The sequence below is a fragment of the Trichechus manatus genome, unplaced genomic scaffold, assembly GCF_000243295.1.
Source record: "Trichechus manatus latirostris isolate Lorelei unplaced genomic scaffold, TriManLat1.0 scaffold00022, whole genome shotgun sequence".
NCBI lineage: Eukaryota > Metazoa > Chordata > Mammalia > Sirenia > Trichechidae > Trichechus > Trichechus manatus.
Window position 1 is genome coordinate 19,970,832 of NW_004443958.1, and position 12,580 is coordinate 19,983,411.

Here is a 12,580-nt window from a genome sequence, read left to right on the forward strand (position 1 = left end):
GGTGGGGGCGGGGTGGAAGGCCAAATAAAGCTTGTTGCTGAGTCTGATGCTGTTTATTTAGTGGTCTAGACACCCTAGGGGTCAGTGATATCCCTCCCCCTCAGCCCCAGATTAGAAATCTAAGCCCCAGGGAGGTCAAGCAACCGGCTGGCTAGCAAACCACAGAGCTTGATCTGAACTCCCTTCTGCCCGACTGCGCGCTTTCTGCAGCACCATCTACACTGGGTCCTGACCCAGCCCAGACCTGGGGTCTGGAAGGGCCCCTGGGGATCAGTCCGAGCTGCACTCCTGGAGGGCAGGTGGGTGGCCCTGCTCTCCTCTACCCTCCACCAGAAGGGCATTCTCAGAAAGCCCACAGGGGAGCCGAGGCAGCACCAGGCCTTATTTTCCAAAGCCTCATTTCCCAGCTGACCCGGATGAGCATCTGTGCCGGCCGTCCGGGGCTTTCTAAGTCGTCCTGGCTCTTCTAGGAAGTGGGGCAGGGGGAGGTGGGGGATAGGAAATGGTGGGCTGAGGATTTCCAAGCCTCTGGGTTCTGCCCACCTTCAGCCAGAGGGCACGAGAACAAGAAGCAACTATGCAGAAAGAAATTAATAAAAGGTCACTGTTTCCATTTTCCCTGTGAGCTGGTCTGCTTCCAGGAAAGGGAGAGAAATCAGCCCCCTGGACAGGGACTGGTGCCCCCAAGCCCTAGCCCAAGCCCTAGCCCAAGCCCACCAGTCTGGGAGCGCGAGACCTCAGAGACCCTGACTGCTGGCCTCCTCCTGCCCCCGCCCCCTACCAGACACTGTGGTGACATCAGCTCATTTCCCAGAGAGCCCCGGGGAGCGCACAAACACAGATTTCCATGGAAACCAAATCAAATCAAACCATCGAAGAACTAAGGATCCAGGAGAAAGGAATCAACTCCGATTAACTCCAACAGGAGAGGCAATTCTGTGCAACAGGAAACTTTCTGTGAGTTAGGAATTACGGTTAGTGGCCTCGAATGTGCCGCTCCCTCCCCACAATTAATTATATGGACTTTGGCTCCAGATGTGAGGACCAAGTCAGGCTTTGCCATCGACCTGGTCATTGTGTGATGTGGGGCGAATCCCTTAAAACCTCTCTGGGCCTTGAATCTGCAGCTACACAGTGAGGATGGTCAGAGAGTCTCCCCACAGGGCTGCTGTGAGTTTAAAGGAGACGAGGAGGAGAAGAGCTCAGCACAGTTCCTGGAGCAGTTCACGCATGAGGGAGGCAGTTATCACCACTTCGTGACCGCCTCATTTCTAGGAGTCGCACAGACCTAAATTGAGGGCTGTCTCCATAGTTGTTGTCAGCTGCCATTGAGTTAGCCCGGCTCATGGCGATCCCATGCACAATGCGACTGGACCACTGTGATCCACAGGGTTTTCACTGGCTGATTTGGGGAAGTAGATCGCCAGGCCTTTCTTGCTAGTCCATCTTAGTCTGGAAGTTTTGCCGAAACTTGTTCAGCATCTAAGCAACACACAAGCCTCCACTGACAGACAGGTGGTATCTGCCCTTGAGGTGCATTGGGCGGGGAATCGAACCTAGGTCTCACTCATGGAAGGCGAGAATTCTACCTCTGAACCACCCTGCTCTCAATAGTACCCTCTGGCAAATTACTGAATATCTCTGAATGTTGGTAATATCACCCACCTTGGCAAGGAAGCAGGGAGACAATGGGGTGGGCAAATATTCACCCCCTCCCTCCCTCCTCTGCCCTCAGGGGCCTCTGACAAGTCTTTCCTCTCTCAGGCTTCAGCCTCCTCACCTGAGGCTAAGGGTTGCATCTGTCAACTCTAGGAGTCTTGAAATTCTAGCCAAAGAAAATAAGCGGGAATCCAAAATACTCCCCACTCCCCTCTCACCACCCAGAACCTGAAGCCAGAGTCCTTCCTGCCAAGCCAGATCAAACTGTGTCCTTCCCCAGCTAAGGCACCTCAGGCCAGATGCCTGCCCAGCCCATGCTCTGAGGGCTCAGAGGCTTTCCTGGGCAGGGGACACAGGGTCCCGAGAGCATCTGGCAGCACCTCTCATGCCCAGCACCAATTGATTTGCCCTAAAGCATCACCCAGCCCAAAACAAACAGACCCCCTAGGGCGATGTCAGCCAGGGCGAGACAAGGCCACAGTGCCATCTGCTCTGGCAGCCGCAGTGTCTCAGGCTCCTTCAGTGACCCTCCCTGCTGAGCTCAGGGCTACAGACTGTGTGTTGATCCACGCCAAAAACAAAAAACAAGCTTAAATTCTTGACTACTTTGGGAATGGAAGGGAGGGTCTGCCTGGGTTAGTGAAAATGCTGAAGTGCCAAATATTTTTCAAGAAATAACACTGGCTGCTTTCCGGTTCACAAAATAAAGCAGCTCAGACTCCTCACTCAGCTCCCGAAGAACCGGCCAAAGTTTCAATGAGCAGACAAGGAACCCAGGAGACGCCGAGATAGAAGCGGCTTGCCATCAGGGCACCTGGAGCCTTGAGTCCTACATCAGGTCACCCTGCAGTGGGTTAAAGAAAAGCCCATGGAAGCCTTGTTTAGTTCTTGGCAAGATTTTTTTTTTTTTTAAACAGCGAGTGCAAAGGTGAACTGGAATCTAGCCCATCGGGACGCGATTGGCATTTCTAGGTTCAGCATTGCAGCATCACGTCGTGTGGATTCAGCGTGGCCCACTTAACACCGCTGGCCGTGGGAAAGCCTCGGTTTCCTCATCTGTAAAGTGGGATGATAGTACATGTCCTGAAAGATTCAGCACCAGGGCATGGGGTATCTCTTGGCACTAGCCTGGCTCATCAGAGGACGCTGATGTTCACGGCAGACAGGTGACTGTTGTCTTGCTGGAGTCCTGAAGCCAGAAGCACTGGTTGGGGTCCTGGCTGGTACGCCTTATGGCCACCCTTCCCCCAGGCTCTGCCATTCTCTGCTCCCAGCCCTGCAAGCAGTAGTCCATCAAGGCCCAATGAGCATCCAGCGTTACACTAGTAAAACACACTAGTTTTATACAAAGATCTATCTGGTGACAACCTTGACAACATGTCATTCAACATTCCTGATTCCAGCTCAAATATTGGATTCATTAAGATCAATCCCAGAAACAGCTCATTGCAATACCTCATCTTTGCCCTTGGAGAGCATAGAATCCAAGCCAGAGGCCAACTCCACCACCCTGAATTGTAAAGATTATTGGTAATGACTGTAAACAACGCTGGTAAATCAGCAGTACCTACTACACACTACGCCCACGCAACCTTGTCAAGTATTGTACACGGATTAATTCGTTTTACCCTTTCAATACCCTTAGGAAGCAGGTACTACTTAGGAAGTGGTGGTGTTGCTGTGTGCCACTGAGCCGATTCTGATGCATAGCAACCCGATATGACACAGTAAAACTGCACCATAGGATTTTCTAGGCTGTAATCTTTACGGGAGCTTCTTGCCAGGTCTTTTCTCCCGCGGAGCCACTGGGTGGGTTCGAGTAGCCAACCTTTCAGTTAGCAGCCGAGTACTTAACCATTGCATCACCAAGCCTCTTACTTTGGAGGTCCTGTATTTTTACACAAATAATGCACACCTTTTACGTCTGTTTGCCAACTGCTCCCTCCTCCCACAAGGTATTTTCGAAAGCACGCTGCTAATTTTTTTTTATGGCAATATATAAAAAAATATTGGCATGGCAGCACGTACCTCGTAGGTGGGGGTGGTTGGCAAAAAAAAGTAAAAGGTGCCCATTATTTGCGTAAAAATATGGTAGGTACCCTTATGACTCTGTCAAGGAGAATAAAGGACTTGCCCAAGATCACAAAGCTTTTAGGTGCAAATTCAGGTCAGACTCACAAATGGAGCTCTACTGGTGGAGAATGCCTCAGGGACAGGGCTGGACCTCTGCCAGCCTCAGCGCTCCTAGTCCACAGAGGTCAAAGCCGTTAGTCCCCTGAGGAAGCTAAAAACCAAAACCAAACCGGTTGCAGTGGAGTTGATTCCGACTCATGGCGACCCTACGCGTGCCAGAGTCGAAGCATGTGCCATAAGATTTTCAATGGCTGATTTTTTGGAAGTAGATCACCAGGCTTTTCTTCTGAGGCACCTCTGGGTAGGCTCAAACCTCCAACCTTTGGGTTAACAGCTGAGTGTGTTAATCATTTGCACCACCCAGGAGCTCCCTCGGGAAGCTAGCCTTTTACAAAGCCTCTCACCCCCACCTTCTCAGACAGGACTGTGAAAGCAAAGATCACAGCTCTTAAGGAATAGAACACCAAGTTCTAATCAACTGGCCTTGGCCTTGGGCCAGTCCAGAGCCTCAGTCTCCTCCTCCCCAGCTCCTCTCCTCCCTGGTCCAAGCCCCCATCACCTCCTGCTTGCACCACTGCTATGGTCTCCTGATTTGTCACTTTCCCGCCCTTGCCCCTCTACCTTCCACTCTCTGCCCAGTGGTGTGACTGTCTGAAGCAGACGCTGGCAAACCACGGCCCGGGGGCCAATTCAGGCTCACGGCCTATTTTTGTATGACCTGCCACTAAGGATGGTTTTTACATCTTCACATTTCAATCCACAGAGGAATAATACAGGGAAGCCTGTGAGAGCTGGAACTCGACAAGACTGCTTTGTTTTTCTGGGTCACGCAGGTTCTCTGCCTTTGACAGGGTGCAGTCTTACCTCTTCTCTATCGCTCCTTGGAGTGGAAAATATTTGAGTTTTCTTTCTCTGCCAGGTTTCCGTCTTACACGGGTTCCGGCTTTTTGCAGGTTTTACTGTATTTTTCGACATGCAAAAATCACATGAAATTCAAACGTCCATGAAGGACGTTTTATTGGGGCACAGCCACGCTCATTCATTTTCACGTTACTGGTGGCTGCTTCTGTGCTCCAATGACAGAGAATGTTGAGCAGATGTGACAGAGACTGTGTCGTCTACAAAGCCTAAAATATTTACTGTCTGGCCCTTTAGAGATTAACGTTATCAGTCTTTAATCATAATTTAAATCAAGCCCCTCCTTGCTTTAAAAACACTTCCATGTCTCCTGAAATGGAGTACATGAGCAGGCCCCATAATCGTGGGCTCTGGACCCGTCCCCCTCTTCTGCTCTCCCTCTACCCAACGAGGCTCCAGACAAGCCAGCCGTGTCTCTCTCTTCCTCCAGGAACTTGCTATGCTCGGTCCAGCCGCCTCCACCTGGATGCAACTGTCTCTAATCTCCTGGTCAAAAGACTGGCTCTATCCAGCCATTCAGGTCTCCGTTCAATATCACGGCCTCAAGAAGCCTTCCTTGACCTTCACTCTAAAACACGCCCCAGCCATGCCTTATCCTGTCACCTAGATTCACATCACCCAGTACCTGGAAGTGTCATGCTTGCTTACGTGTTTCCAGGTTTGTTTGGCTCCCTCTTCTAAGGAGTGAGAGGTAGTGGTTTCCAACATGCACCCTACAAACACAGGGCCACAGTGCCTGTTCTCTGCTCTACCAACCGCCTGTGTCCTTAGACCAAAAAAAACCCGCTGCCGTCAAGTCGATTCCGACTCATAGCGACCCTATAGGACAGAGTAGAACTGCCCCATAGGGTTTCCAAGCAACGGCTGGTGGATGTAAACTGCCAACCTTTTGGTTAGCAGCCAAGCTCTTAACCACTGAGCCACCAGTGCTCCATGGCCAGGAACATACAAAAGTGCTTTGCCAGCTATTAATTGCAATACAAAAGTGAGGAGTTATATCACAGGGGACAAACAAATGAACTATGCTTTCTAGGGTTTCCAGAATAAATAGCTGAGATTTTAAAAATCCATAAGAGGGTGATTAGACAGGGTGTGTTACCGGTGGCCCAGCCCTGCTGTGGGCTACATCATTGTCCCATCATCCTCTCTACCCTGCCACATAACCAAGGCTGGAGAGACTCTTTCCATTTCACAGATGAGGAAACTAAGGCTGCAGGGAGGTGGAGGGACTTACCCTGGGTCAATAAGCAAGGAAAGGGAGGTTCAGTGCACCCTTGGGTGCCGACTCTGGGTGCGCTGCAGCCTGGACACCAAGGCAGGCTGGTGGGCACCGCACTGCTGCAGAAGACACCACCAGAGCCCACGAGCTGCTTCCTCGGGGGAGCGGGGTGCATGAGGATGACAAAGTGGCATTTCAGTGACAGAGAAATTAGGTTCTGGTGGCTTCTGTCAGGCAGAAGCTGGCACAGCCCAGCCCAATCCAGCCCAGACTGGGACGATCGGATTGTCCCTGGGGCTGCTCATTTACAGCTTTGCTCAGGGGGCAGAGCCAATCAAAAGACCAGGCCACGGCTGTCACAGCTGGCTGCACTTTTAAAGCTATGATTGCCCGTGACCCGTCTCTCCCTGCTCTTATGAGGGTGCAAACGACAGAAGTAGGATCAGATGTCATACCTCCCACTCTCCAGCTGCCCCCCATCTCTGTCCCTCAGTTTCCCCAGCTGCAAAACAGTGTTGTTGTTATTAGCTGCATCGAGTCAGCCTCTGACTCATGAAGATTCCATGTGTTACAGAGCAGAATGGCTCCATGAAGTTTTCTAAGCTATTATCTTTACAGAAACAGTTCATCAGGTCTATCTTCCACAGAGCCGCTGGGTGGGTTCCAACCACCAACCTTTGGGTTAGCAGCCGATTACAAACCGCTTGTTAACACCTGTTTCCTTGCAAAATAGTGCTGTTGTTAGGCTCTGCTGAGTCGATCCCGACCAATAGCGACTTCATGTGACAGAGTAGATCTGCCCCATAGGGTTTTCTTGGCTATAATCTTTACGGAAGCAGATCGCCAGGTCTTTCTCCTGCAGATCTGCCGGGTGGGTTCGAACCGCCAGCCTTTCAGTTACCAGGCAAAATAGTAAATGTGCAAGATGTTTATTTGAGGAGAGGGGCATGGGAGGGATGGAACAGGTGATGGAGATGAAGAGCTCAGAATGTGCCAGAAGCCTGGGATGCGTGTGTGATCTGCAGGTAGAAGGCCAGGTGAGCAAATCTGTTGTACTTTACCTGTCCGTGAGCACCCCTCCTCTTCTCAGCGGAGACCACAAGCCCCCATGTGCTTAGGATTCTTGCCTTACTCCCAAGTCCTGACACATGTGGGGCCCACAAACATTTTGGAATAAAGGGTCCAGTACTTACAGCTCCCGGGTTTGACCTCAGCCTGTGGGTTTACACTCTGCCCTCATCCAGGAGAAACCAGACTGCTCTCTTAAGAATTTGTTTTTGGAGAAAGACGCACCCCTGAGGGGGATGGACATGCTTCAGTCCTGAGCCAGCAAACCGCAGAGAAGGCTGGTTTCACTTTCCCAAGCAGCAGCCAAGAGCATCAAGCCTTCCTTCCATTCCATCCCACCATGAGGCCTCAGCCCATCTAGTCTGGCCACTTCCCCACATGCCCCACAGCCCTGCCCAGCCCCACGTGGCCCAAGGAGGCTGCTTCTCTGTGTTGCTTAGCGAATGACCAGCTCCTGCTTTATGGTGAGAACTCAAACCAGCCGATGCTGCTCTGCCTAAGGTGTGGGGATCTAGCTGAGATCACTACCTTCTTGCCCCTTGCCCCACATGTTTGAACAATGAGTTACTTAAAACCAGTGGAAAGAAGAAGGAGAGAGAGAAGATGGGCTAGGAAAGGGGGAGAGGGAAATGACATCCTCTACTTGCCTGAACATCGAACTCTTGAAGGAGGCCGGTGATGGTCTGTGGGGAGACAAGACGGTGGTCAGTGTTCAGTTTCCTGGGCCAGAGAAACCACGGTGGAAAACATGGGGCTTCTCCAAGGCCTGAGTCTATATCTGCCCTCCCCTCTGGCATTTCCCTAATTCCGAACAAAGAGAAAACGTCCTTTTCATCTTAAAGACTAACAGCGCAGCAGAAAAGTAGACACCTTAGCTGGATTCTTTTCTGACTATAGTCTTGCTATAACCCAAGGTGGTGAATAAAGATCTGAAGGTCTAAGCTGACCACAAGCTTGAGAGGTCCAGGATTGTAAGTGCCTATTAACTGATCTGTCTGTCTCCAATCCACATGCTAAACTTTTAAAACTTAAACTTGACCATGTCATTGTCCTTTTTAAATTTTTTTTCCCATGACCCCCCGGAATCTGGATTAAAATCCCATCACTCATGAACTACTCATAAGAGCCATGGATTCAGGAACTTCATACTTCACCAGCTCCAGCTTTTGACGCTCTGTGCCTGCTCTTTTATGGTACTATCACCCTCTCTAACCAGATGTTCTGACATGCTGAACTCTCTGCAGATGCTCTACCCACCCTATAAAGTCAGTCCGGGTGTCTTCACTTTGCAGATGGGAGACTGAAGCATGAAGAGGTTGAGTGATTCGCCAGTGGACATTGCTGCCAAGCGTCACAGCCAGAATTCGAACTCAGACAGTCAGGTCTTAAGCTCTAAGCTATGGGTGAGGAGGGCCCATGGGCAACTGGGCTTCATGTGGCATGTCCTAGAACCACAGGATGTCCATGCCCTCACTTTACAAAACAGAGCAGTGAGGTGTGGCTAGAGGCCCAGATGGGTGGTCAAGGGATCTGATCCACAGTCTCTTGGCACTTAAGGGTCAAGCCAGGACTTGAACTGGTATCTGTCACCTTCCTTTGCATTCCTGGTCAAGAGCACCTATTGGAAACAGTGGATGCGTGCATAGATATGTGTGTGTGCACGCGTGTGTGCACACAGATGTGTGTATGCGTGCACATGTATGTGTGTGTGCACGTGTGTGCTGTGATGGGAGAGCAGCCAGGGGTGTCTCCACTCACCTCCCCTTTCTCCACCAAAGGCTTGACCTCGGCCAGGTCCACGTCCTGCAGTTCTCGAGACATGTCCCTGCTGTCACCTGTCTGCAAGGAGACAAAGGTCAGGAGTTCAGCACTTCCCACTGAGGGATGTTTTCCAAAGGAAGCAAATTCAAGGAGAATGAATGAGACAGGCAAAAGGACGAGCGTTACCTCTGCCCCCGATACCCTTGCTTTCGGCACAATGCATCCCAGGGTACGAGACGCGTCCAAACCCAATGCCCAGTCCCAGTCTAACCACTGGGGGCTGGGGGTGGTTTTACCAGGATAGGAAACTGAGACTTATTGATGCAACTACCTTTCTGATGAAACAGATGGATTGGGACTCAAAAACACCAAGTCCAGGCCCACCCAGCATAAAGGATGCTTCTCACCACATTTTAGGAGACCCTGCCTCACCAACCTCGAAGTCAGGCAGCCCCCGATTGACAACCAGGAAGAAAAGGAAAGGGGACAGAAGCTCACAGAATGCCCGCTGCTTGCAGGCACGTTACATGCTTCATCCTGCTCCATCCTCACAACTAACCCCAACAGGTGGGCAATGCCATAGACATCTCCTCCCATCCACCTGTGTGCATGGCTCTCTGCTCCATGCTGAGGCAGAAGAGGGCAGGAGGCAGGAACAGCCTCATGCCAAGGGGTTTGACAGATGTTGGAAGCTCAATTTAGAAAGAAAACAGACTTTCAAGGCAAAAAGGATGCCATGAGCCAAAGCAGGGAGGTGAGAAAAGAGAGGTGGACCAGGAGGTGCATCGGCTCTGCCATGGAGCCGGTGCAGAAGGACCAGGGGATGGCGGCTGGACAGCTAGACCAAACTAGTGCTCAGGACTGGATCTGGATGGTGCCAGGACCGACTCCCCCGGGAGCAAGGATTCTTGGGCAGGATGGTGACAGGTGCTGAGTATACTTCCAAGAGCTCACTCTGGGAGCTGGAGGTATGAATGTTTATTCTTATGGATCAATAGTCAAATTGGGAAAATCAAATACTCACCAACACCTGCAGTGAGGCACAAAGAACCCAGAATTAGGGTTCAGGGTGGCAAGTGGGGCAGCAGAGAAACAGGGAAGAAGGAGGAAGTGACAAGAGAGGGGCCCAGACCATCCCCCCAGTTCAGATCCAGACCTTCTAGAATGGAAAATTCAAACAGGAACAGCCTGGCCAAGGCCCTCTGTGGGGTTTACATTAACTTTACCCAAAGAAATTGTTTTTTGTCCTCAGTTCCTGAGACATACTCTAAAAAATACCTTGGAATTTAAGTGCTTTCGTAAGAACTCTGGAGTGAGGTACAGTGGTTAAGCACTTGGCTGCTAACCGAAAGGTCGGTGGTTGGAACTCACCAGGTAGGTTCTGCGGAAGAAAGATGTGGCAGTCTGCTTCTGTAAAGATTACAGCCTTGGAAATCCTATGGGGCAGTTCTACTCTGTCCTACAGGGTCGCCATGAGTTGGAATCGACTTGATGGCAATGGGTTTGGTAAAGGCTCCAAATCACACCTAACTGACAGGTTAGATGAGGTGATGAGGTGCTCTGGAGTGGGGGCTGGCCAAGCCAGAAAGACCCACCATGCAATACCTCATGATCATCTTGTGACACTGACCGACCTCTGGGGAAAGGGCTAGACTGTGCATTATGTAATGAGACCCCTGGTAGAAGCTCTGAACATGGATGCTCCATGGGCTTCCTGGTTGGTGATAGACATCAATGCACTCAGAAGGGTAGCATGTCCCTTTTAGGGACACGGAAGCTCTGCGTTGGGAACCCCCAGACCTCGCCCTATGAATCTCTTCATTTGTATTCTTTATTCCTACAGTAAAACTGTAATCCCAAGTATAGTGCTTGCTATGAGTTCTGAGAGTTGTGCCAGCGAATTGTGGAACCCAAAGGAGTAGTGGGAGCCAGCAGGTCAGAAGTGAGGGAGCCCAAGGGGGCTCCTGAGCTTGCAGCTGGCATCCTGAAAGAGCAGAGGAAAAACCCTGAATCTGTAGCCAACAAGCTGAAAATCAGGGAGCCCAGGGGTGGGAGTTCCCAAGCTTGCAGCTGACATCTGTCCATTTGATAGTCTGAAGGACAGTGTCCTTTTAACTTGACCTAGCTCCAGGCGGCTAGTCAGAACAAGAAGTGCCACATGGCTGGCTGGTGTTAAAACTGAACAGAGAAGTGAAAAAGCAAGGATTTGGGGTTAATGCTGATTATTTATCATCGCACCGTCACGCTGCTGTTATCTAGCATGGGAACTGGGGCTTCGAGCTGACCAAGGTCCCACAGATGTAATAGCCATAGAGAGCACACAAGCTTCTGAAAGCCCAGCCCTTGATCCTCCGAAGCTCAGCGCCCTGAATCCATAGGAACCTTGGGAAGCACCTCTTAGATGTCAGTCAGCAGCAAAGCTGGAGACACCTCCAACCCAAAGGATCCCCCAGTGCCAACACCTGGCATTCCAGAGGCGGACATGGCTGCACACTGGGATGCTCCATTCTAGGGCCCCAGCACCATTTCCACTAGTAGATAATCAGTTCGACAAGAATGTCTTTATGCAGCCTTTGAGCCTCTGCTACAGAATATTCCAAAAACAAAGTCCATTTTATATTTGTGAGCATTCCTGGGCAGCTGCCAGCTCGGAGGCAGGAGGCATGAAAAGCCAAGGTCTGTTGGCCTTGCTAATTCAGCATGTTCACGATCCCGAGACCCTGGCCAGTGGGATGCCTCGCCTACACAGCCCAGCGAGGCTTCCAGAAACCCAGGGCCCTGGCACTGCCACCCTGCATGCTGGGAGTGAAAGAACTTCACGATTCACGGGGCTCCTTAACACACTCTGATCGGCAAAGCCGGAGCTCTGCCACCTGTTCCACTGTGAGGCCTCAGCCATGCCTCCCACCCATCACCTCTGAGTACCACAGGGCAGGTAGCTCACTGGACCTGTTCCCTTTTCTACCTCGAGCTCCTGGCATTACACCTGGTGCAAAGTCGGGCCACAAGTCACCTGCTGAACAGATGCGCAGGTGTGATATAGTTTAATAAGCAACGCTTTTGTTTCAATTAGCTTTTTTAAAATTTAAATTCACTTTTAAATCACTGTAGTTGGAGGTTGGAGGTTGGAGGTTCAAGTCCAAGTCCACCCCGAGGCACCTGGGGATCTACCTCCAAAAAATTCAGCCACTAAAAACCCTATGGAGCACAGTTCTACTCTGACACACATGGGATCGTCATGCGTCAGGGCTGATTTGACAGCAACTTTTTAGTTCGTTCGTTCGTTTAAATTATCACTAAACCACAGAATGAAATCATGCTCTGAAAACAATTCTGTATTTATAAGGACTCGAACCCATGAGGTAGTTCAGTCCAGGTGGCCAATTCTCTTTGGCTGTCAGATGCCGTGACCACCTGACAAGGCAGATGCAGCCCCCGTGGGCTCACTCGTCCTCCTTCAGAACTGAGCAGAGTTGAATTTCAGCCCTAAATGGTTTCCTACACGATGAATTTGAGTCTTTCCCGCCCTGGTGAAACCTCTGTATCCCACACTGTCTTTTCCTTTCCTACAACGGAGCTTCCCAGACCACATGATGCAATGGGTCAAAAAATGGCGAGTCTTCCATAAATATCAAGTACTTGAGAATCCTTGTTTTTTGAAGTTGGAGGGGGCTCATCTACCCACCCCCTCAGTGTACACAGGGCCACGGGGAAGCCCAGAGATGAAGCTACCAAGAATTATCACAGTATTTCTTAATCGGGGGCAACTGTGCCCCTCAAGGAGCCCTGGTGGCACAGTGGTGAAGAGCTTGGCTGCTGACC

The 12,580-nt window shown here is 50.8% G+C and overlaps 1 protein-coding gene across 2 annotated transcripts in view; it reads right to left on the reverse strand.

Moving 5' to 3' along the window:
* NDRG1 (N-myc downstream regulated 1) overlaps positions 1-12,580 on the reverse strand; it is a 67,840-nt gene that overhangs the window by 46,136 nt on the left and 9,124 nt on the right. For both annotated transcript variants that reach the window (XM_023728216.1, XM_004373018.2), the window contains exons 2-3: positions 8,756-8,836; positions 7,645-7,680 (exon numbers count right to left, since the gene is read on the reverse strand). In XM_023728216.1, coding sequence (XP_023583984.1) covers positions 7,645-7,680; positions 8,756-8,818 — 99 coding nt within the window. In that variant the 5' untranslated portion in view covers positions 8,819-8,836. The remainder of the gene's footprint in view (positions 1-7,644; positions 7,681-8,755; positions 8,837-12,580) is intronic.